General features: G+C 41.2%; 1 protein-coding gene across 7 annotated transcripts in view; it reads left to right on the top strand.

Moving 5' to 3' along the window:
- IPCEF1 (interaction protein for cytohesin exchange factors 1) overlaps window positions 1-25,609 on the top strand; it is a 90,172-nt gene that overhangs the window by 55,970 nt on the left and 8,593 nt on the right. For 6 of the 7 annotated variants that reach the window (XM_054194677.1, XM_054194674.1, XM_054194675.1 and 3 more), the window contains 6 exons: window positions 872-945; window positions 2,754-2,825; window positions 5,801-5,862; window positions 9,530-9,615; window positions 15,030-15,399; window positions 24,602-24,792. In XM_054194677.1, coding sequence (XP_054050652.1) covers window positions 872-945; window positions 2,754-2,825; window positions 5,801-5,862; window positions 9,530-9,615; window positions 15,030-15,399; window positions 24,602-24,792 — 855 coding nt within the window. The remainder of the gene's footprint in view (window positions 1-871; window positions 946-2,753; window positions 2,826-5,800; window positions 5,863-9,529; window positions 9,616-15,029; window positions 15,400-24,601; window positions 24,793-25,609) is intronic. The other variant, XM_054194673.1, reaches the window with a different exon arrangement.

The following is a 25,609-nucleotide window of genomic DNA, read 5'->3' as shown; positions in this document are numbered from 1 at the left end:
CCCTCCTCCATCTGTACCTAGGATCATTTTGGGTCACTTCTGAATTCCTGTCCCTATAGACATGTATTTTTCAAATATCCATAGATCACTATGGGTGGTGCTGTTGCACATCTGTGTAACACACAAGCATGCTGTATAATGGAACAAACACTCCTTTGAGATTGTATATAACATCCAGACCTGAATGGATGATATAACCCTTACTCGTCCTCTTTTATGTCATCCCTCTCTTTTGAGAAGCTTCTGCTTTTAGAGCTGAGGTTCAGTAGGCTCGTTTTCTGTGGTCTATGCACAAAGCCTGGCTGGTCTCTTTGCCAAAAGAATTTATATGATCACTGATGGCTGCAAAGCAATTGGGTTCATCCACCTTCACGCTGTTTTCAATCCTGGTTCGATCCAAACCTAAATTTTGCCCTTAACAATTTCAGACTCTGAACTAGACTTTTGACTTAACCATGGATCTTAGATAAGGGTGCTTGGATACAAACGCTTCGAGGCGAGGAGGACGAGCAATCTATCTCAGCACTATTGTAGGAGTTGAGGATCCTTCCACTTTCAGGCACTTTGCTGTTTGGAAGCATACAACAAATCCTGTGCTCACACTCTGCTACTTGCAGACAGGAGTGGTGGCTTTCTAGCATCCAGGACTTGCACAAATAGTAGCCGGTATAAGAATATTTCTTGTTCACAACTGTCAGCCAAAACATCGGGTGTTCATCTGTCCCCATGGTGATAAGCATATATTTTCACATTACAAAAAGCTGTCAAAAACAAGCACTTGCACATTAAATATCACTGAGCATTGGAGTTTGGTAGTTCACCATTTGGTTGATGTGGTGATTTTAATTTTTTTTTAATTTATTTATTGCAGGCTGAAAAAGCAGAAGGATTCATCAGACTTCCAGACTTCAGTGTGGACCGAGCAATTGAATGCAAAAAAAAGCAGTAAGTTTATCTCTTGCTCCCAGTTTTGCATGATTTTTACTACGTTGCAAGGAATTGAATCTCAGTAGTGCCTGACAATGAAGCTGTGGGGAGCTCTTCTGTGTTGTATAAATAATGAGATATCAATTGAGCTACTGAAAGAAAACCATATTGCAAAAATATTTTTGAAAATTCTCTGACAGATGTGGTCTGTTAAAACTACAAATAAAAAAGTAGATCAGTATGTCAAATGCTTTTTTTTTTTTTCTTCTCTCTGTTCACTGATTACGAGTAAGTTGTAGTCTATCTTAGATACCTTCTCTTATGTGGGGAGGTCAACAGTGGTGCAAGTAATGCTGCTTCCCTCTGACTTGAGATTATTCTTTAGGCTGCTGTGGAGCAACTTTGTTTAGCAGGGTATAAATTTCAAAATATTCCCTTCAAACTCCATATGCAGTACTGACTTCCAGCTGCTTTTGAGTACACTTCAAAGGTTTGGAGGGGTGTTGCTGCTGTTCAATGTTATAAAGCTCAGCATGGTTTTTATTCTGTCCCTCAAGAGAAAGCCTTCATTCTTCTGTTTGGATCTCACGCAGACATTAGCTGTAGGTGTTCCTGAGACTAACTGTGGGCTTGACTCCTCCAAAGAAAGAGGGCAGTTAATTTGAATATGGGGAGCTCCATTTTGTTTTCTCAGAGGAAAGATTGAGTCACACAGTACAGGACCACGAGAAAATGTTGCCCTTCGCTTCTGCAGCTGTTCGCCTTCAATGACTGTGAGGAAAACACATGCTCATCACTTATTTGGGGTGGGGTAAATTGGGATAACTTTGAGGAGTGACCGGGGCTGCTGGGCCCCAGTCAAATAGCATGTGCTTCCACGGGACAGTCAGTCACCTAATGAGGAACAAAAGAGGGAAGCCACACAGCCTCAGGATCGGAGACTGTGTTTTAGGAAAAAAAAACCCCACTCTAAAAAGTCTTACTGATGGGTATTCAACTAAAGCATAGTCTGGGGCTGAGATCAACAAGGGAGTCAGGGGACTATCCCAATTTTGTTTGTTTCACCTGCCTAGGTGCCTCTTGGTGCTTCCTAAAACTTGTCTTGGAAAATACAGTGACAAGTCAGTCCCTGATCACCCGCTGCATGCTGCTTGTGATTTTATGGAATCACAGAATGGTTCGCATTGGAAGGGACCTTAAAGATCATCTAGTTCCAACCCCCTGCCATGGGCAGGGACACCTCCCACTAGACCAGGCTGCTCAAAGCCCCATCCAGCCTGGCCTTGAACACTTCCAGGGATGGGGCATCCACAACTTCTCTGGGCAACCTCTTCCAGTGCCTCAGCACCCTCACATGTTACTGTATTATATCTCCCTTCTCTTAACAACCAGTTTTCCATGCTGCAGGGTCTTAGCCTGATTAATCACTCATGGAAGCTGTTCCATACCGTGGGTCACCCCTGGTGCTTTCTCTGAACATTTTCCAGGTTCACTATGCTCTTCTGAGCTGGGGGAAGCAAAGCTGGACCCACTATTTGAGATGTGGGCACACAACTGAATTATGTAATGGCATAATTAAGGTCTTTGTTTTATTCTTCATTCTTTCCTTTTTAGTTCTGTAGTTTATACCCTCTGAATAATGCGTGGCCTAGGAAATGAGCTAAAAATAGACTGGAGTTTTAAGAAAAGAGCTATGTGGATGGATAAGCTGGTCTGGATTAATATAGTGGAGTGAATAAATATTTTAAATAATTCATTCAGCCATTTTTTCTTTTCTTATGTAAACTAGTTTTCTTCATATCTCTTCTATTTTTCTTTTCTTACAGTGCTATTAAGATCAGCCACCCACAGATCAAGACATTTTATTTTGCGGCAGAAAATGTTCTGGAAATGAACACGTAAGTAGGAACGACTGGCCATGTTTCATCCTGTCTCACGCCTGAGAACACCTTTTGAAAGTTCATTCTCTCACTGTCAAGCAGTTGTTGACAAAGTTATTCGGGGAATTACTGAATCTATTTTGTTTTCTGGTCATTGTAGAGGGGGAAAATACTGGTATTTGTTCACTAATGACAGTTGAAATCAGAATCGCATTATTAATCTGATTTTGATGCTGATCTTCCCAACATTTGCTGGTATAAATCCCTTTCCATTAGAGAGGCGCAGGGGTTTGATAGCAAGTTCATCACTTTGGGAGAAGTGAGGAAAGAAAGGAAAGAGAGAGAAAAGCTTAATATTGTTTTGTCTCAGAGCTCATCTAGGACTGGAATATAATACTATCTGCTTTCAGAGTACCATATCAGTTAACAAGTAGAGTTAAAGAGATAGAACGGTTTCTTTAACGTAAGTAAACATTTACTTCACTGCCAAACTATGATTCAGTTAAATGATCCTCATGACAGATCAGAAATTTTCTTTCCAAAAATGTCCATAAGAACAATACATTCATGCAGTTTTTAATGCAAGAAGTAAAAATGGATATGAAATGGCCATTTTAGAAACCACTGAGGTATCAGAAGTAGATATTACTTGCTATTGATCCAGTTTTGTCTGATACAGATACTTCTCATATCTTCTTCGTCTTTTCACTTCAGATTGCAGTCTGTTCACAATGCCATTGCGTTAAATGGCCAAATACCGGATACAAAGCAGTGCAATTATAAAGGGAAGAGAGCTCCTATGGTAGTCAGGTCAGGATTTTAAACATGGCTCTGCTGGTGACCTTTGTGAGATTCTTCACAGGGCATTGACTGTTCTTTCCCTCTATAAACAGGAGACCTCATTCATATTTACCACAACAGAAAGGGATAGAGCTTGAGAAGAATGTGTGTGACCTTCCGAAAGGGCTATAGATACAGAATTGTACGTTACTACAATAGTGTACATACGTTTATATTCATAAATCTGTAATCTATAGATGCATGCAAGTAAATATAGATGGAAAGAACATGTTGCCCTTTGCAACTTGGAGCAGGACAGAGCATACTGGTGGGGAGATAACCATACGTTTCTGTATTGCTGCGTTTCCTACCAGAGCTCCTGAATGGAGTGAGAAATTCTTGAGGCAGATGTGCTGAGGATGACTGAGAATGAGGGACTGCTGGACAGGAATATTTCTGTAGAGAGTGTTACCCTGGTTGAAAGAGAAGAGAGGGAAGGATGTGGGGAGAAAGAAAAGGAAAATTAGAGCTAATGGAGGATGTTAGTGAGTGCTAACAGCCAGTTTGGAGCCCAGCTGGAAATTCTCAGTGTTTTAATGACACTTTTGAAATGTTTAGTCTCATGTGAGTGATTCAAATCTATGCAGGTGTCCCAACTCTTATGCCTCCAGAATGATTTTCTTCAAACTCCACTTCTCAAGTAAATTTAATTTTGGCTTAAAGCTAAGTAGCCTAGTGTTAGAGCAGCTTGTACTATACTACACTAATACTAAGTCCTCACTGTTGTAACTGATGATGTTTTCCTTGGCAAAGTATAAAATACATGCATTTAATACATAAAGTACATGCATACTCACGCATATGTCAAAACAGACTAAAAGACATCTGTTCTCTTGGCTGCAGTCCCATAAATACATACGCGTGTGAGTGGTTCCACTGAACTCACCGGGGCATTTGCGTGTGTCGAGTTACTGGTGTGCATTAATGCTTGACAGATCATGACCTTTCATAACTCTTCATGCGTATATATCTATTAAATCAACAGTGGATTTATAAATGCGGTCATTTGCTTCATTAATTTAGCATGTATTTGCCATTGTTGTGCACACATGAAAAGTAAATGCGTGCTGGCTAGCTGCATGCCTTTGCCAGGCCTCTTGCACATGGTTACTGGTGATCCGTCTGACCTTGTGGTTAATTAAGTCCTGTATTTTTAGCAAACCTTTACTTCTGTTTATATTTTTTTTTATTTAAAATATCATTCAGCTACAAGTAGCTGTTAGAAGAAAGTCAATAATCCACTCTTACAGAAATGACACTTTGTTTTCTTGAATTGTTATGTGGCTCTATTGTTCACACCGCAGTCCAAAAATCCAATTACTTTGACACCGATCTTACTAGCAAATTTACCGTTGCTTCAGTAGGATCAAGATCCGATACAATGTTCTTTCACAGTTACGAATCTTCATTCCTGCCCTTCAAACATTCCCTATTTAGGCCTTGAGTTTTAATCTGAAAGGCATGAGCTTTTTCCATTGGTAGTTTCTTAAAACCTGGATAGATCTGAATGACCTACAGGCAAGCGCAATACACAGGAAGTATATCCAGGGATTGTTTCTAGCACTAGAAAAATGCAGCCACCTAGGAAGAGAAATGAAAAAAACCCTGTTAATAGCTTAAAGCAGCACAGGAAGTGGGACTCAGTAAAAACAAAAGTACATTGGGAGTTAAACAAAACAGTATGTAATGGTCAGAAAGTCTAGTTTTAAATGGCTTAGGTTCTTAGACTGTGCTACAGTAGCTTTGACCAGGGCAGCTGACATCATCTTCTACGGCTCCTGTGCCTTTCGCTTCATCTCAGGTGAAAGATGACACCACAACAGCAGGACTAAGCCACTGACGTTGTGTTATAGCACACATACTTTTCCTTCAGCTTCCACAAATGCAACTCCTCGGTCATCAGTAGTGCTTTTTTCAGGATCAGGGAAAGATATCACAGGTAACTAGTCCTGCTTATGAGGGGGAATATTAGTATTCAGGTAACTGGTGCCTTTCTAGAGGATGCTCTAAGAAATAGAAGGGAACTTTGATATTTGATCTTCAGGTTAATGAAAATTAATGTAGTAACGTAGAACACATTTGAAAGGGGCAAAACTCCATCCAAACAGCATGGCAGTATCCGTAACTCTGTATTCCCTCTGTTTCAAATGCAGGTGGCTAAGCAAGCTGGGGATGGCTGTAGACCCTCAGGCACCCAATGGGAAGAATGAGGATGGTATGCTCCTAATGGTGATTTCAGTGTGTAACTACATCATGTTCTTCACAGTTTCTGCTTGGCCAAATTTTTGTTAGCTATTTTCTTCCTGTTAAATTGTCAACTTGGGTCTGTCTACCAACTTAGGTCAGAGAAACCACACTGACACAGGGCAGAGTAATCACAGAAAAAGAAATAATGGTGAGAAACTGTGCTGCTGAGAGACACTGGGTGATCTTGTGAGAGGTGTGTAACTGCTTTTGGGTGCTGGCTTGCTAAGCCTATCAAGTGTGAAGAGGAGCAGCTGTGCTATGCTGGGTTTTGAGTGGGTAAAGTATATTACAGGAGTAATGATACAGTCGAGGAGTTTGCTAGCTTGGAAACATCTTGTGCAATGGAGACCTGTCTCTACTGTCTCCTCCATTTCTGGGGGTTTCAACAACATCAGTGTTGGTGAGGTGGGGGTGGCAGTGGTGTACTGAAGCCTACAATTTCCTCCAGAGCCAAGCACAAGTGTTCATTGTGGAACGAGTAATTTTAAAAGTTCCTTAGAAATCTATTGTTTTAATTTGTGCCCTGACCTCAAAGAACTTTTTGATACGCGGCTGCTTGCACTTGAATCACAAATCTGGGTAGAGCAAGTCACCTGTTAGAGTGCTTGGAAAAGCTGCTGGTGAGGACAGGTGTGATGGGAGCTGGTTTAGAACAAGAAGTGCTGTAGGTAGGATTATATTAGCAAGCCAAGGATGGACTCGGACCTGAGGAATATGTATAATCTTCTGGGTTTTTGACCCTCCATTTTTAGAGTATTGGTACCCACTGCTTTTTTTAGAACTGCTCAGATTGTGGAGGAGCTGGAAACTGGTATTTGTAGTAGAATGAACACTTAGGTGATGCAGCCTGTTTTGTCTAAGCACTGAAATGCTCCTCCCTGCATCCCTTCTGCTGTTTCCCGGAATAAGGTCGTAGTTCATGTCCAGGCTTTGGACACGTAACACCATTATTGTCTAGTCTGATCTGGCTCTGTTTATACTCTGGCACTATTTATACTCTGCCATTAGAAGGAGCTTTGGGGCTGGTAAACATATATACCACTGATTTCCGGAGGTTCACCAGGTCTCATCAATTTCTTTGTTTTCAATTCATGGTTCCTCATTATTTCTTGTCAGGAAACTTGTTAATTTCCATACCCCCAAATTCCTCCAAAATGCCTGTGTCCTCTTTGAACCCAATGTTGTATCAAACCAGTCTGAGATGATTAGGATAAAAGGCTATATTGAGTATTAGGCTGTGCAGCAAGAACTGCGTGGTAAATGTGCTTGGCGATGAAGTGTCCAAACATGTTGCCCGTGTTTTCCCAAAGGAGGAGTTTGATGGAATGTGAGGTTGGTTGAAATGCTATACATGAGAACAAATTATTTTTTTATAGCCTCAAATTATGTCATATAGATTGTGTTGGCTGAGTCGAGAATTATAAAACAATTCAAAATGAGCCAGCCCACTAACCTTAATTTAGAAAAAATGACAGAAAGATAAAAAACAATCCACTCAATAACGTAGCAGCAGGTTATCTAGTTACCCCGAAATAAACATAATATAGCCAAGATTTCTTCAGCTTCTGAAGCTGGTGGCCCATTTCCCCTTCAGAAAAAGGCACTCTGTTCCTGGTGTCAAACACCTACTCGTCTTTCCGCGTGTGTTTTGTCACAGGTGCTCCAGCAGCTGGCTTAAGCGTGGGTTCAGCACCCCACTGACACGCATGGGTGGACGTGCCCTTGCAGAGGCAGTGCTGTGCTTCAGAAAAATGCTGTCATTACCCACAGTCACGTCTGTTCCTGCTGACCTGGTTCTCCCCTCTGTGTCACACACCATAACTCTTTGGGAGGGTCTTGGCTCTTGTTATGGCAGTTCTTGTATATTCGTGTACTTTCTATGCATTTTAACACCCCTCCCATTTGCCTATTTACAGTATCAGAAACAGCTGCTGATTCTTTTTCAGTCCTGTGTGCCCAAAAGGGGAGCAGTAGGAACAATAAGCTCTTTACTAAGAGTTATTCAAGAAGGCATTAATAGAGCCTTAGAATTTGATATAGGCCTTATTGCAGCCAGTCTCAGTCCTTTATGGTAAGATGTGCCAGCACATATTTCCAGTAAACAGAAGAGCAGCTATGCTGTTAAAAAACCCTGTAAGTCTGCAAACAGTGTGGGGAGAAAAAGTAATCAATCTCTTAAAGTTCCACTTTGTTAACATCTTAGAAACTTCTCTCTCATGTATAAAATTCTTCTCTATTAAAACTTTGTTCCCCTCGCATCGTGCTTATTAAAAGCCCCAAGTGACACGCACAAAAGGAAAGTGTGCGGTTATTAGTTTCGTTGAAAGATGAGATAATCACAGGTGATTTCCCAGAGACTGTGCTAACACACTGCTTTCTAGTGGTGTGAACCCATGAGGTCCAGCTCTTGTAAAGTACTCCCAGAACACAAACAACCCTGGACCTCTTGGGGAGAGGGCCGGGGGGCTACTTCCACTGGAGAGACCCAGCGGCTCTTGGCCAGCATGAGCTGCTGCGTGCAGCCTGTAGATGGAGAGGCAGTGCAAAGAGCCCTGGCTCCTGTGGAGACCGCACCGGTGGCCTCGGCTCTTGTCACACTCAGCGCTCGCTCATGTTGTCCTCATTAAGCTCCAGCTATGTCTTTGCAACCTTTCACGTCCCCAGCTCAGTCGGGTGGGGGTGAGCGCCGTCACTCTTCACGCGTGGTGGAGGGCAGGATGCAAGCACTCGCTGCCACCAAGGTTGGATGGTTGACGCGTGCTGGGACGTTTAGCAGAGGGAAATGACCTTGCCCAGGGGTTACAGCCAGGCCCTGGGGATAGGAACCAGGAACTTACTGTCTCCCTTTTTCTGTGTCTTGTTTTATCAATGATTATCACTTCATTTAATCCGCTTTTAAAAAGCACCTGAGAAAACGCTTTTACCTGCTACACAGGTAGTTGAAAGAAATAACAACATGACTGCCCCTCTGCTGCATGTCAATAGATACTGAGGCTCTATCAGCTTACTTTCTATTAAAAAAAAATAATAAACGAGTGGGGTGTGTAGTCCTAGAGTACTGTGGTACTGTGTTTACTTTTAGTCCTAGCTCTGCACATGTACTGCCATGCTGCATGGTGTGCCTATGCGAGTTACCATGTGGTGACAGAAGACTCTCATGAGGCTGCTCTGTGGTTTCCAAAGCAGCATGCGAGCAATCTGTTTCCTCCAAAATTGTAGCCAAAAAAAGAGCGCTCCAGGAAAATTTACTGGTTACAGAGATTAAGGGACAGCATCTGCTACTTGGGGCAGGTCTCCCTATCATGCTGCAAATGATACAGCCTTTCTTCTAAAGGCTGAAAAGGGAGGAAAAAAACCCACCCCAAACCTATTTGTGAAGCTATCTAGAGCAATGCCACCTAGTGTTTCCTGCCATGGCAAATTAGCATTTTTTTTGACTTAAAAAAAAGAAAACGTGTTGCCATGAAGTAGTGTAGCATTACTGCAAGTGGGTTAATTTTCACTGTAGGAGACACTGACTTGTTACAGCGTGGTCCTCAGCCCAGAACATCCCACTTGGTGATCTTTGGTTACCATAGTGCTTCAGGGAATAAATGAGTGTTGGTCTAACACTTTGATTTTGCTCATTTTTCCAGAATGCTACAGTGAAAGTGAACACGATGATCCAGAAATAACAGACACGCCACCTCCTCCCTACACAGTCCAGCCACCTCCGCCTTCGGTAAGTAATTATCGTGCTTCTAGTTGCTAGCCAGTTAGAAGAAAACTTTCTTGAGGTGGTGGACCTTTGAGGAATAACCTAAAACAGTGGCTGGAAACGTTCACCCTGTGTGCCTGTGGGATGAGGATGGGCTGACTGCCCCGTGGCAGAGCACGCTGTTATTGTAGCCTGCGCTGCTGGGAGCCTTCCACTGCAGAGAGCAGCTCCCTCAAATGGAGGTGTATTTGTCTTGCTGGAGAAAGGGAAGTGTCACTCCACCTTGTAGACAGACTGTGTCTTTTCTTTACAAGGTTTTTAACACACTGCTATAACCCTGTTTTTCATGCTATTCTTTTTTTTTTTTTTTTTTTTTTTTTTTAAATCATTGCCAAGTCATCTTTCTTTTTGTGACCCTGGTAGCATCATCCAACAGATTTGTATTCATTTATTTGAGTGAGCTGTTCTTTAGACTGCTGAATTTGAAGCTGCTTTTGTGGCAGTGAAGAGAAGTGAAGGGAAAGAGGCCTCTTCTTACAGTGATAAAATCGCTTCTTTTCTTCTACCTCTGAAAAATAGACGATAAAAAAAGAAAATAAGCATCCTCCCAAAATCTAAACTATTTTTCTCTCTTGTAGAGTATTTGTCCAGAATATTCCTTCCTGCTTCGCTTCATTTCATGAATTAGAATGAGCACTATGCACCCTCATGTATCTAATCAAATTGACTTGCCTAATTATCAGCCACTTGTCACCCTATTAATTTTGTTTCTACGTTGTTGCTTTTCCTAGTGACCTCATCTCCCCTTACATGTGCTTTAAAATGCAAGGTTTATTTAATTCTGTGTTTAGAAATGAGCAATCTGGTTTGGGACGGTAATTCAGCTGAAACAAGGAATCCTGAGTTCAAGCCTTTCCCTTCCCCAGCTGAAGGTTAACATCGAGGGGTATGCAGTAATACTTATTCATATACTAAATCATATTCAATACTAAATCATCTCATTGCATCTCATGGAAGGGAAGTGTCTGCTGCCTCATTGGTGTGCTACGGGTTCCTGTATGTCACGCTGAAATGACATCCAGTAGCTGGGGTGGGCACAGAGGCAGCAAAGCAGGAACAAATTTGAAATATACAGATGAGCTGGAGAAGCTTCCGCGGTCACAGGCAATAAAAAAAGGTGATGCTGTGCACAGGGTTGCCTGCCTGGCAATCTTTAATTAGCGCGCATAAAGCCGAGAGCGTATGTCACACTGTCACACACTTGCCCCCTTCAGTTTCGGTCAGATAAGTCAGTCTTCGCTTCCGCTCCTGAGACAGTCGTGTAACATTAATCACTGCAAAACAATCCACCTGGCACTCGGGGGTGCGTGCTGTTCACTGCTGTGTAAAACGCGGTTCCTTATTGCCTGTATTAACTGGAAGTTAAATGTGGCTGGGTGACTATAAATATCGGAGAAAATAGGAACCTTGGCAATACGTCTCCACGAGTTATTCTGGGCCGAGGGCCGATAATGAAGCGTCTTGAATTTTATACCTCAGTGGCTTGCCTTTAAGAGGCTGTAGATGTCTTTTCCGTCTGCACACCTCTGAGAGAATGCCTGCATTTTTCAAGATGATGAGTTTTAAGCAGGTGCTGTTTTTTAGTTTTCTGTTTTTCTGGCTTCTGGCTGCTTGTCCGTCTGTTGCTGCAGAGGCGATCTCCGGTTGTCTCCTTCCCATATGCTCTTCTTGAGTGCTGGCCTCCACGTTTTAGCAGGGGATGCGTGGGAGGCAGGCAATGGTGCAGGTGCTGAGGGGTCCTGCTTCCTCAGCCTTTCTCTTAAAGGTTATCTTCCCTCCAGCCTATACCTCTCTCAGCTGATTTCTCTTCTCCTCATCCACAGCCTAAAATCCCTTCCCCCGTGGACAAAGGCGAGTGTCTCCTGAGCAAAGTTGTCATCTTTTCACCCCAGAAGTGGCCACTGGAATAAGCTCCAGCTGCCATGTGTCTGCCCTATGCTCAGCTTGCTTACGTGGTGGGTAGGAACAGTTGGGTACCAACGCAGCTGAGTCTGACTGCGAGTCAGAGTCGTCTTTTAAACACCCTATTTAATGCCCCTTTCCCTTCTGGACAAGTATTGGAGTAAGAAAACCAGTGGAAGGATTGGGAAAGCACAGCTTCAATTCTAGGAGTCAATTCTGGGAGCGGAGCACTTGGTTGTCTCAGGGAAGGCTGGTTAAACGTTGTGGAATTTTTGAACCAAGCAGTGAGATCCCAAACATGTGATGGGTTTGAGTAGATACTCTGTGGGTACACCACTTCTGGAAGGCCTTCTGCTTGAATCTTTTCAAATTGCTACTGGAAGAGACACTCATCCTGGGAACCCAGCCCAGCATCAAGAATGGCACGGGCATTGACTGGGGTTTATTTCTTTGTGTTATTTTTATCTTTTTTTCAAATTGCACTTCTTCCTCCTGAGTGCCAAAGGGATCTTGAAAAGAAGGAATTAGGAGCTATGGGCATTTTGGAAAATCAAACCAATACTGTTTTAAGCAGAAACACCTCCAAACTTCTTGAGATCAACTCTAGACTGAAAACTATTAGTCTGGAAACTAATAGCCATCCAGGTACAGGTTCTGCTACGTTTAAGAGCAGCAAACATTTTGCTGTACTTTTAGCACAAAGTTTTCATTTGCTGTTCTGTTCTCTGCTGACTCAAAACATTTTAAAACTTGAAAAAGAAAAAAGTAGCGATCATAAGCTTTCTATGTTTATGCATGCTTTTGGGTACTGTGGAAGAAAAAAAACAAGTGAGGAACAAATAAATTTTAACATCTGTAGGACAAAAGTTAAACTGACCATCTGTATTAATTTCTCCACACGTGAATGGATTTACAGTTCAAAAACCATCAGCTATGTTGAGACAATAGATTGCAGCAGTCCCAAAAGAGCAGTTGAGGTGTTTCATGGCGATAATTTTTCTCTAAAAAATGCCTAGAGACTCATTGATCTCCAGTGGAATACTTATGATCTGCTGGCTCAAGTATCTGCTTTTTAAAATGTCCTCAAATGTAGATTTATTATTATACGGATGATTGCAAAACTTCCAAAGGAACCACTTGAGTAAGTTAGGTAAACATTTGTCATGCTGAAGAAAAAAACCCACAACACATATGTAGAGAAAGAGAAACACATTCTGGAAGTCATCTTTATTCTCACCCACATTTTTTTATTTAACACACAATGAAAATGAAAACAAAAATATATTCTACTCAGCGAGGCACAGTTTTCATTTCAACGGCACTTTCTTTTGCATGGACGAATGCCAGAAAAATAGAGGTGAGATCTAACGTCTTCCTTTACTGTCTTTGAACAATTGAAACTAGACCGTGTCAGCAAGGGCTTTTACTGTTTGGTGCTTCTACTTGGCTGTACAAATGCTTCAAGAACTTGTCTTTGCGATAGGAGCTCTTAGATTAAATGCTTCACATCACCTGTGTTCCCAGGGGTGTTTTTATCATTCATACATGTAGTTTATGACAGCATCTCCTTGTCCTTTGCTTTGGATGCATTTGTGAAGGTTTCCTTTTTAAAATCAAAAATGCACCTGAAACACAATGTTGTACTTCTCATAATAGGAATATAAATTAAGTCCGGTCTCACAGTGTTGGAGGAATGGCTTTGAAAATTTACAAAAGTGAAGAAAGTGCTACAAACAAATTGTGACCCACAATCTGGAATTGGTCCTCCTCATCTTCTGAATTGATTAGTAGCTACATGATACAGCTAGATTAGAAACACAGAAAGGCAAATCTACTTTGTTTTCTTTTATGTTAAAAGGAAGTAGTATACATTACAGCAACACTGAATAGCAGAAGTTTATATATCATAATAAAAAAAAATTCACTCTTGGTTTTGTTTATATGAATACATCTTATTTCTAGTTTAGCAGGTTATAAATAAGTATTCCAGGCTAGTCCCTTTATTGTGTTTGCAGCTTATCCACGTCTCCCTAGCAACACCTTCTCAGTAATTTTCAGTACTTCCAGTTTAGTTATCATCTGTTTTAATCCTTACACAGATCTATTCTACATATGTACTGAGAACATAAACTTGCGGGAATTGTGGTCCATCAAGTCTGGTATTCTGATTCTGGCATTGGCCAGTAGCAGATGATTTGCAGAAGGAGTAAATTTCTGCAGTAGCAGATACAAGAAATCTGGCTTTTATATCATGATGATCTCGTCATGATTTCTGATCATCACTATAAGGCTTTCTCTCCCGTTTTCTTCCATTACTTTATTACTGTCAATTAATCCTCTTCTGGGTATTTTAATGTATATTTGTGTGTTTGTGTATGTATTATTTGTGTATTTGACTCTCTTGGCTCACCTTTTCAGTGGTGTTTGGTGGCTAAGAAGCAGACTAGTGCTAGTTGTTCTTGTGTGAGTTGCTTTTGGTGCTCAGATAATAGTACAACTCAATCGATGTAAATGCCTACAGTAAAGAAAGACCTGGGCATCTATTTGCTTGTCTGGGAAGGTAAATAGTGTTCAAAACTTTGTTCTTCCTCTCAATCTTTCTTTACATGGAATTGTGCATCTATCATACCCTCTCTCATTCAACTCTCAGCTCCTAATGGTGACTCTCAGACAACTCTGAGACCTCTCTGGCTGTATGCACTCTTGTTGAGGCAGGGTGACAAGTACAGTATGGAGGGCCTTAGGATATCTTAATGATTTCTGATGTGTTTCTAGTGAAGTTTGGATCCCTTTCCAGATTGATGGGCTGAAGGATGAATCCGAGCAGGTGAATGAGCAAGGCAAATCTTGTACCATTCCCCTTTTACTGTCCTCTGCCCCATGACTGGCTGTTTTTCTTTCCATCATTAACTTGCCATCATATTACACGTCAGCCTTCTTGCCTTGGTGAATGATTAGTCCCTTGAATAGACCAGATAAAATGGCTTTGTGTGCTGAGAGGATCAAGGTGGTTCAGTACTTGGGCCCATTTCTGTCTATCTGCGGTTATGGCGTTGGTGGAGTTATTGAATGTTTCAAGACAACTTCATGTTCAACGGCTAATTCAGAGTTTCTCTGCTGCACTCTTGATTAGAGCATTAAAGTGAAGACAAAGTAAAGAGTGAATGTGAGTGTGAGACCTAGCATGGAAGGCTACATTCAACACTATTTTTCCTTGGTCTGTTGTTTGTAGGCATTGTCAGATTTTTATCTGTTTTACCTCTGGCTTCCTTGTGGCTTAGTTTCTGAAGTCACCGCTCTGTAGGAGATTGGCTACCATACCTCAGGCTTGTTTGGATGAATAGTTAATCAGGTTTTATCAATTTTTGGTCAGTTAGCATTTCAGCTGCATATCTATAACATGTAGAACCTAGCAACAGGAATAACTTGGAAATAATTTTTTTTTTTCTCCCTCCCCCCACCATGTTTCTGGAAAGCAGGATCAGCAGAAGTCGTCTTTCACCTCGACTCTGTCAAGTGAAGCATCTTGTACTCTCTCCTCTCCTGAAAGCACTCTCAACTCCCAAGAGTCGTCGTCTTCCTTGACGTCCAAAGTGGTTTATTCCGAGAGGCAGTCCTGGCTTGACCTAGTTAACAGCTCTGCTGCAGAAGAGGGTGATCAGCCCTTAACTTTCTGTGTACAGATTCATTCTGATGAGCCGCCAGAAGTAGACTGTGGAGAAGCATCAGAAAGCCAGGAAGTCCAGCTTTCCAAACCCAATGGTGGATCCCAAAACTCTTTTTTAGGTGTGGATACACATTGTCTAGCTGTGCCAGATGCAACAGGACAGAGATGGCTAGCCAAAGGTGAGCTAATAAGAGAGGAGATTTTTGTCTGCAGAGTCACACGATGTGGGAGTTGAGGGGTTTTCCTCAACTTCTTTTCCCCTTCCTTTATGTTCTTCACTGAAGAGTTTTTCCAGTGGGATATTTATAACAAACATCTTATTTATTGTGCAGTAAGTATATAACCTAGTATCTAATTGGTAAGTACTTTTACAGCTTTTCTCAAATTTTACCTGTTTGTTAAGATCATAGCCTTGGTGTAAAATCCTAACACAGAAATTTTTTTATTAGCTTTCTTTATTTCAATACAGCTGTCTTTTATTAGTTAGAAATGAATCAAAATTTTAAGAAAGTGTGTCACAGAACTGATCCCCTAAGCAAAATAGCTTATATAGGAATTGTGGAACATGGGGTTACGTCCATACAATTTTAAAAATAAAAGCAATTGCGTTTACTTCCAGTACGTATTCCCTATTTGTTTCATTGAGCTTCATTGTAATCAAGGGGAAACAACTACAATCCTGAATCAGAAAGTCCATTAAGACTGGATTTTGTTTAAGCAAATAGGTATCTGCATAACTATCCTCCTACCAAAATGTACCGCTAAATTAAAAAGGTGGCACAGTTCCAGAATTTGGTCATTGTTACTGTTAATAATTCTCCTGCCGTAACGAGGCAATGTGTCTCTTGTCTTTTGAGAAAACCTCCTTCTTCTTCCCGCATTAAAAGCGCTTGAAGCCTAAGAGGCGCTTCTGGGATACAATAAGCTGAAATGAGAATACTCAGCATGCTGCCTAGAAAGGTAATACATAAGGAAGTAACAATGTTCTTGTGTATCTGCTCTGCCTATGATTCCGAATCCTTTAAAGATTTGATGTGAGTACTTTGTTGCTGTTTCAGTACAATGCACAACAAAGGTGCAGCCAAAAGCTTAGGCTGAAGGTAATGCAAAGGTGGAAAGAAACAGCACTGGACTTGTTGGGAACTTAGGGTATTTGTCTGTAGATGAACTTGGCACTGATTGAAAAATCATAGTATAAGGCAATTAGTTACATTGTCAGTCTCCCAGTTGTTTTAAAAATATCAACAGCTATCACCCCTTTAGTTTGTCATATGTTTTTCTGATTTTACAAAAAAAAAAAAGAAAGGAAGTTTAGTGAAGTACAAATTTTAGAAAAAGCAAAAATTAATTCAGAGTGTTTTGCACTCAGCTTCATTATCCTTTATCTTCTAGGCTGCTCTGCTAGAGACTTCTCTAGCAATGAAGATCAGTAAGAATTAAAACCAAGAGCAAACATATGTACTGTTTCTATGTGGTGGGAAAGAGTGGGTGCTTTCAGAGAGTTACTGGAATCCAATTCCCATAAATTCTGGCTTTGCAAGTAGTGAAAATGCTGGGGCTGGCAGAAATGGAGTCCCTTAATGAAAATGTCACTAAGGTGTAGTAAATGCATTGTCTTCTGTAATTTCACCTTCTGGGTTAAGTAGTGCCTTTGGGAAACATTACTAGGTGCGTTCAGGTGGATTGTTAGAGTGTAGGTCATATATGGTATGGTGGCTTATAGATCCTGTTAAGAAGATTTACTGGTTGCTCTTCAGAAATCCTAACTTTTGCTTGGAATATGTTGCTCTGGTATTGTCTGCAGTCCTGCAATAATGTATGGGTTAATGCTTTCCGTTGTAACTGTAAGGGTGACGAGTACTTTTATGGATGGTCATAGAATTAGCATGACACCTTCATAATCATTTAAAGCATAGTTTGATAGGCTCAATAATACTAACCAATAAAAATGGAATTAAAATGTAAATCAAGGCACATTTTTGGGTATATTCCTGCCATTTGCAAGGTGGTTTAATTTTCCCAAAAATATTCCTGGAGAATTCTTCTGTTGCTCACTGCTCAGCTGATGGCTAACCCTGATCTCCCAACTTCCATCCTTCCCTCACTGGTGATCGCTGATGGAAATCCAGAAATAGATCATTTCAATGAGACAGTAACTATGGAAACTGTATAACCTCACTAGTTACTGTCTGCATCATAACCTGTTGTTGAGCAAGTAAGACGTACACCATACACACATTTTTCTTTCCTTTATCAGTCTGCATAGTATGGGGAGGGCATGGAGAGTGATGGCATGTGGGGCCCTCCCCTGCAATAGCCACTGAAAAAAGAACTGAAATAATTTGCAAGGAGATCAGTTAAGCTACTTCAATTTGAGAATGAGGTAGAAAAAAAGGATTAATGTAAAATAGCAATTCAGTTCCAAATGAGAATTGTCAAAAAGGATATAATTCTGGTTCTGTGGCTTATACCCCAAGAATTTCCCCTTCCAGCTAGTTGATAAGGATGTGCACAACTACTGTGAGACAAATTCAAATTGTGGGGTAAAAGCTAGCTGCAAAACCTTATGATTTACAAAAACTAGTAAGAAAACCCTTGTTATGTATGTCAGGCGAAACAAGAATGCATACCTCAGTGCAGTCTGTATTATTTGCTTTACAACACTTCTGAATAGTGCATTTCTGACAGCTCTTCATGTTTCGAGGTAATGAGACAGCATCCAGTAAGGAGACATGTCCATCTTGCATTGGCATCTGTCCTGAAAGCGTGTGTCCCATGTGCGTAAAGCCGTCTCTGCTGTTATCAGAACAGCTATGTGCTCTTTGAATCCACTCCCCGCAGAGCCTTCACGTGTATCGGTGCTCTCTCCTTCTCCTTGTGAGGATAGAAAAAACCAGTCCCACACTCTGCTTTGTGGCCACGTTCTGCTTCGTCACACCCCATGGGGAATTTTTGGTAGTAGCTGATAACAGCCTAGAGCTGAGGTGAAACTTTTCAAGAACTGAAGAGCACTTTTGTTGGCAAAAGTCAGAAATGGAGGCCAATATGAGAAAAGTTGGTACCCAGAAGGAAGAAAGAGTAGCTGTGGCTTTGCGGGGAGAGCTTATCATGAAAATACAAAAATAGCGAGGAAACCTCAGTGATGAGTTAAACAAGGAAAGAAAAGTTTCTCGGAGATAAATGGATGAATCTCTGTGAGAGAAACTACAGATTGGACTTAAATGATCAATGGATTATTTTTTCAATGAACATTATTTAATGAAATTTGCTAAGCAACCGTGTCTGGTGCAAGGAGCTGAGCTGTACCATATGGTATTTTTAACAACCTCTCCAGCTACTCTTTGCACTGTTATGACCATTCTCAGCCTTAATTCTCAGCACCAATTACTGGGGAGAGGTTATATACCAGAGGGTAATACAAGGTACAAAAAATGAGAATTTAACAGTTTTCTCTTTTGGAAGGAGATCAGCATTAGGTTTCCATTTACTTTGCGGGAATATTTAATACTTCCATGTTGGCAGCTTGCTACATGAACAGTGACAAAGGATTCAAAGCTGCCTGTGACACAAAGAAACTGAAAGGTAAACAAGAAACGGTTGAGAATACAAACAACTATCTGACTACGTGCTCTATATCCAGAAGCTGGCCTTGCCCGATCTGGGATGGCTAGACACACTCTGCAGCCAAACTCCGTCCTTTGTATTTCTTCTGGTAATTCCTAGAACAAAAAGCATCTGACTATGACCCACCACCGCCATCATCAAAAACTATGACAACAAAAGGAAGCCGCAGAAACTGAGAGGTTACTATAAGAATGCAGGAATGTGTGTTTGTATTTATTTAGGGATCTTCTACTAGAGAAATAACATCCTTCTTCCTTACGTTTTCTGAGGGTTTTATGGTCATGTGAAGTTAACGCGTCTTGGCAAGGAGTTCTTAGGGTACCACTTCTGGTTTATTTATTTTTCCTTAGCTCACAGAAGCTGATAGAAGATCTGCTGTGTGCTGATATTTTGAAAAACCTGGAAAGCACTCCACTTGAATTCTATCTGTGTTGGTTTTGTGGGAAGGAGTTGGTTAAATAGGAGCTGGATGCGGTCAATTCCTTCTTTTCTCAGAACTGATATCCTCTTCCCCTCTGGAGCCTGACTGTGCCAGTAATAGCCAGAACAGATCCTCTGGTGTGCTCTGGCCCCTTTGTTCCTTCTGCAGAAGTTACAGAAAATGGCTAGATTGTGGCTGAGACTATCCAAGAAGTATGTCTACGGTGAGAACAACTGTGTAGAGAAACAACTGTTTGAATGATTATTTTGCTATTGATCAAAAAGGCTTTAGAAATCATTGTGAAAGCTACGACGTTACGGTTTTCTGAATTCTCTGAAAAAGAGATACTTATTTGTGTTGTTTCCAGTTCAGTCACAGTTTGTTAAAATGGCATCCCTCACTGCTGAGTCCGCTCTACTGTTTAGTCAAGAGCATCTGACTGTTGGTGGTAACATAATTTTCTTGTTTTTTTTCTCCCACTTTCTCCTACCTTTAGTTCTGCATTTGCCAGTAAGGAGTTTGCCTAAGCTATGCCCCGCTAATTCAAATATTTCATGTCTTTTCTGTTGTGGAGTTCTGTGGAAAATGTGATTTCCTTGTGCTGTCATCATATTCCCGTTGAAAAGTCTACTACCATTACGGAGACTGGATGGGTGTGGGGTGGTGTGTGTAGGCAGGCAGGTAAGGGAAAAAGGGGTTTATAATTGTTTCTTCTCCTCTCCCCAGCCTGGGTCTATATGTTGTCCCATTGGCATCAAAGGTTTTGGCAGAATCAGAAACAGGGGTGTTGGCACAGCCACAAGAAGCTCATAAGAGCGGCAAAAACATGAGGAAGAAGCAGGGTTTTTTTTCCTGGGATTAATACACAGTTGGAGAGCTGTGAGATCTCAGTTACAGAGTGGGAGAACAAGTGTTTACATTTCAGCTTAGAGTTAATAAGATATGTTCTGTTGGAGGTGGTTTTCAATGCAAAATCCCCATTCTGCCAAACATTGCCAGTTTCTATATCTTTACTGCTGAGAAACAATTAGCTTGATTTTTCACAGCTGCTTTTTGGAAAGTTCTGGAAAACTTCAGTTTTGTAGGCTTAAAGAGCATTAAAGTTGAGATTTCAGGCAGGCTTCTGTATTGCTGCTGCAAGGTGGGGAGTCTCAATACCTTAATGTCTCCCACCTGTGGCAAGTTGGCCGACAGAACAGTGGAAGCTGAAAACTGAGGAGGTGAGGAGCTGGCGTGTTGAATCTCTGGCAGCTTGCTCTTGTCTGTGATATCTCCTATTAGTTAGAAGGAAATTCCAGACAAGTGGCATCAAGCCACAAAATTGTGTTTTACTTCTCCCGAAACAGATTTTGTCAGAAGTTCTGACTTGCCTGAAATATTATTTTAGTTTCCTCACCCCAACCTAGAAGGTCTCTTTCTCTTGAATGTTAAAATAGCTCAGGTCATGATTTCCCTTTTCCTTGGGTTAGCACTGGTTCTTTTCCACTTTCCCCACTGTGGAGTCTGACAAAGTTAAGAGCTATACAAGACTATACAATTTTTCCAGAAGTGCTATGAAGCTTTTAGCAGACCGCAAGGCCTGTGAGTGAAGGGCGTTATGCAGGAGCCCAGGAAGACTGTTACTTACAGTGGCTTCACTCGACAGAATTGCTTATAGTTAATACTGCCAAGGGAAGGGAAAAGTGCACAATGAGTGCATTACCCCGTGTGCATGTACACGCTCATAAATGCACACAATATGTAATATCCTTCCACTGTTGCCGTTTGTTCCTTACCACTAATCCTGCAGTAGCTCCTGGGAGAAAAATGAGTGTATTTTATCTTTAAAATGGGATGAGATAAAGAAGTGCTGTATTAGAATTCCAGTTTCCTAACTTGCATTCCTGAGACAGAAAGTGCTTAGCTTGAGGAGTACTGGTGGAAGAGATAACTTGCAATATTATAGTTTGAATGTGCCTGATGTTAGCTGTGTGACCCGACTGGAAAGACTCACTTCAGAGCGGTGCTAGTGGGGCCCAACCTATCCGTGTTATTAAGAATTTTTGTCAGTGGAGTATATCCATCATTGTAAACCTTCTGAGGTTAACAAAGCTCAGAGAAGGACTGGTACATTTATCTTTGGGAAGCCAACACAGACAATCTGTTCATTTTTTACACCAGTGCTTGTGTACTATGTGCTTTTTGCATAAATCTTTACTTTGCGATGCAAAGCAAATATTTTGTAACGATTCAGTGGTATGGTCTAGACAGCCCAGGTTTCACGGGAGACATCCAAATCCTGAAACCTAAAAATATAGAACTGGTGAATGACTGTGCTTCTATTAGAGACTTTGCCATCAGCAGGTCAGTGCTCTGACTCCAGGTGCAAGGGAATTAAGCAATCCGAAGTTCTGGGAAAATGGGCTGTGCGTGTTTGAATCCAGAGGAAAAATTCCAGTCTGTGCTTACGCCTTGAGTCACATTGCTTTATATCTATTATCCAACCTTATTTGGTGTTTTGTGGGGAAAGCAAGCAAGCAAACTGTAGGTTGTGCTCCCTTCATTTACTTTCATGGTATTAAGAGGCTTGTGAAATACCATAATGCACCACTGTGTGAGTGAGGAGAAATATATTTTGTTATCACAGATCATTTTATTGGTCTTGTTAATTGATTGCTAGAAATAATACCTCTCCCATCCCTCCATGACCTCTCCCCCTTTCAGATTTGTAGCATCAATCTAATGTGTTCAGTGGGAGCTTCAAGCCTGCGACAGATGGGCCTTTGCTTTCTGAGCTTGGCACCAGGGAACTCAGGACATTGAAGGTAAAAGTCCAGATAGGTGTCAGACAGTCTGATCCCAATTCATAGAGGTTTGTTGGCAGATACACTCTTCATCAATAGCAACAGTATCTGCTTCTATACAAAAGCACAATATTAAGACACTGTTTTCGTTTTTTTTAGCTCTTGTGGGAGAAGTTCATTGCTCATCAGTGTAAAGAAAGGTGGCGACAAAATTACTATATGACTCATGCCTGGCTCTACACAGCCTGTAGGTTTCATTCACCCTTGTTTTCCAACTGTTTCCTGAAATCCCATTTAACTGCTTCGCTGTCACTCCCTTGATCCGCCCAACCTGAAGAATCTAGCACATTCCCTTCCCTCTGAAATTACCTGACCCTGATCAATCCCTTGGGGGTGGGAGCGGTGGAAGAATAACAAATAGGAGAGGAGTTTGAGGTTGCAATCTTGAGAGAATGCGAGAGCTGAGTGCCCTTGCCAGTCAAGGGCATCATCTGGGAGCCTTTTGCTGGGCTTTTCTGACTTCAGCTCCCTCTTTTTTTTGTGTACTGACTACTTCTTTCCTCCTTACCTTCACCATCAAATACACAGAATATATCAGTGTACGTAGCATGGAAGGAGAGTGTTCAGTGAGGGCATTTTCTCATGCTTGTTGTTTTGTAAGCCTTTTAGGACACTGAGGAGCTTCATGAGTTAGCCTCAAAAGGTATCTGGAGCAGGGATCTTATGTCCCTCGTGGCTTGACTATTTTTTAAAGTTGCTGGACAGGATCAATGGAATTCTTTTTTGTTCTTATATACTCTTTCTTTGATATCTGATAAAGGTCAATTTATCTGTCAAAGTGATACTGCGGACAGTCCTGATGGGTGATGTCTACAGTAGCGTTGAGCCAGTCCTGTGCAGGAGCTGGCTAATGAAACAAACAGCTGCTTCATCCCAAGAAAGTAAGCAGGAAGCTAGTTATAATTACGAGCCTCATGGCATGAACCGACAGTTTTCAGGAAATACTGCTGCCGTGTATTATGCCTTACACTTGCATTTTTTTTCTGTTTCCCGCAGCTTGTTAAATATACAACAGTTCTCCTTTTCTTCCCCAAGCACTGTACCAATGTTGGAAGCTATATTTAGTTCTTGTCAAGTTACAGCCAGCTTTTTATAATCACGAAGTAGTGAAAAAAAGGCCAGCAACACAGCAAAGGCAAATATTTGTAGCATATCATAAACCTTTCTTGTAACCTAAATATTTAGAAAGAACAGGGGTGTAGGAGGATGCTGTACTTTTTAAAACATGGGAAAGATAAGGAGCAGCCTCCCAAGTGTGCTGACATGTTGGAGAAGTCTTTTTGCTGTGGCATGAGTGAGCAAAAGGACTTCTTCCTTTTGTTCAGAACACGTTTGGTAACTGAAGATGATTTAGAAAAGTCAATGTCTAACATTTCATTAAAAGAAGAAAGTGCCCAGGCAGTTTGACCGGCACATGGAGGACTGCAGTTGACAAGAACCACCACTGCTGTCCCCAGTGAAATAAAAAGAAATGTTACCCCAGTGGATCTTGAGGGACTCATTAGCACCCTGAAAACACCAATAACTTTTAAGATTTTCCTTTAGCAAACACTGAAGTAGAAAAGCTTGCAGTATGGACTGAGGGAGAAGAAGAGAGTTGCGCAGTCTGTTGCTGAAAATGGCCTTCTGCCAAAACGCCCCTATATATGCCTGGTACATCTTTAGTTTCTGACTGCTCATTTTTAAGTTGTTCTATTCTGAAAAACATCTTTGCTTCAATTTTTATCTTATTTTATGCTATTTCATGCTCAGCTGTTTGCTAGCTTTTCCTTTCATGTCTTCCCTGTCATGGAGGATGGTGCTGCAGCTTGGGAGCCATCAGGATAATTCAGGTGGAGATAATCAAGGCTTTGTTGTGAGGCACCACAAGAAAATTCTGAGCTGCAATCTGTGAAATTCATGAGTTAAACATCAGGTGCCCCAAGGGTTTCTGCTTTAATCTAGGGACACCTGGGTTTTCTAGGGACCTTCTTTTGGGATCCCTGAACTGTTCCTCTGTTTCATTTAATTTCATTTCTCATTTTTTTTTTTAAACTGTAGTTTCAGTAATTAACAAAACCTAAATGGGTACACCAAATAGAATTTGACCTGTGAGTTGCCGGGTAGAAATGTAATTCACTGTGTGCAGCATGTAGGGAAAGGTGAAGGGGTGTAGATGCTATCAGAGCTGTTTTCATTCAGATGTAGTATTATTGACAGTTGTTCAAAGTCTGTGATATACTCAGAGCAATAAAGCAGCACTCTATCAGTGGGAATACATGCTTGTATGTGTTTCGATTTTGACCTAATTCTTAAATATATTTGAGTTTGGTCGCATGTCTTTTTCATGTGCATTATTAGCCTATAAATTACCCTAAAAATTGCTTTTGGTTTTAACTCTCATACCATTACTTTTTGACTTGGCTAAGAGCCTTCCTGATGGCTGAACTTAACATTTGTGCTATCTGCTGCCATATTCACTTTCTCATACCCAATTTATTCTTTTCCTTGCAGATCAGGAAAAATGTGATGATGATGAGATGGAGCGACTTTACAAGTCATTAGAACAAGCAAGCCTGTCTCCCATTGGTGACCGTCGGCTGTCAACAAAGAAGGAGCTTAGGAAGTCATTTATCAAACGCAGCAAAAACCCTTCCATTAATGAGAAACTCCACAAAATTCGAATGCTGAACAGCACATTAAAGGTGAGGTTGCAGAGCAAGCCAAGAAAAAGCCTTAGAGAAAAAAACTGTTTGGCTGAAAAAAGAAGCAAACCTAAGGCTTCAGCCAAACTATAATTACATATTTACTTAAAGCCCCAGAGAATTGGGTTAAGGTTTTGAAATTGTTTTCTACTTCATTCTGAATACTGATCTGTGTTTTGTTGTTAAATCTGAACTGGAAGCAGAGGCTCAGAAGGGACTCTTCTTGCAGAAGTTCCAGCTCATTTGGAAAATTTAATAAAGCAAGCTTCTCCTAGTTAGCTGGAAAACGTGCAAGCTCAGCTGAATGCACTAAACAGGGGAGCCTTAAAAAAAGGAAGAGCAGACAAAGTGCGTTGATGATAAAGGACATGAAAATGACCCTGAGCCAAAAAAAGTTTTCCTTATGTGATTATTGGAGAATGTACAGGATGTGCCAAAGCTATTGTAAAGACCTCCTGTAACTAAAATATTTTTAATAACAAAAGCATCCTGCTTTTATGTTGGAAACATATCATGAACTGGAGGGGTGGAGGGGGTTTAGGGGACGTTCCATGAAAGGGCCAGTAAATCTGTCTGGAGTGTAGGGATTTATGGGGCTGTTTACTTGCCAGCATCATTTCAAGTGTCACGGGATTTCAAAGCCTGCTTCTGAATGGCACTGAGGGAAGCAGAAAGCTTAACCGTAATACTTAAACTGTAAGGAGAAGAAAGAATAAATGTAAACCTGGAGCTTCACTTGTCTCTTTTTGTATACATTAGAAGCAGGAATTGAATATCTTGTTTCAACTGCGTGTATTTGGCTTCAGGCGTTGTATGC

Source organism: Rissa tridactyla, chromosome 3 (genome assembly GCF_028500815.1).
Source record: "Rissa tridactyla isolate bRisTri1 chromosome 3, bRisTri1.patW.cur.20221130, whole genome shotgun sequence".
In the NCBI taxonomy this organism is placed as follows: domain Eukaryota; kingdom Metazoa; phylum Chordata; class Aves; order Charadriiformes; family Laridae; genus Rissa; species Rissa tridactyla.
This window is presented reverse-complemented; position numbering and strand designations above follow the sequence as displayed.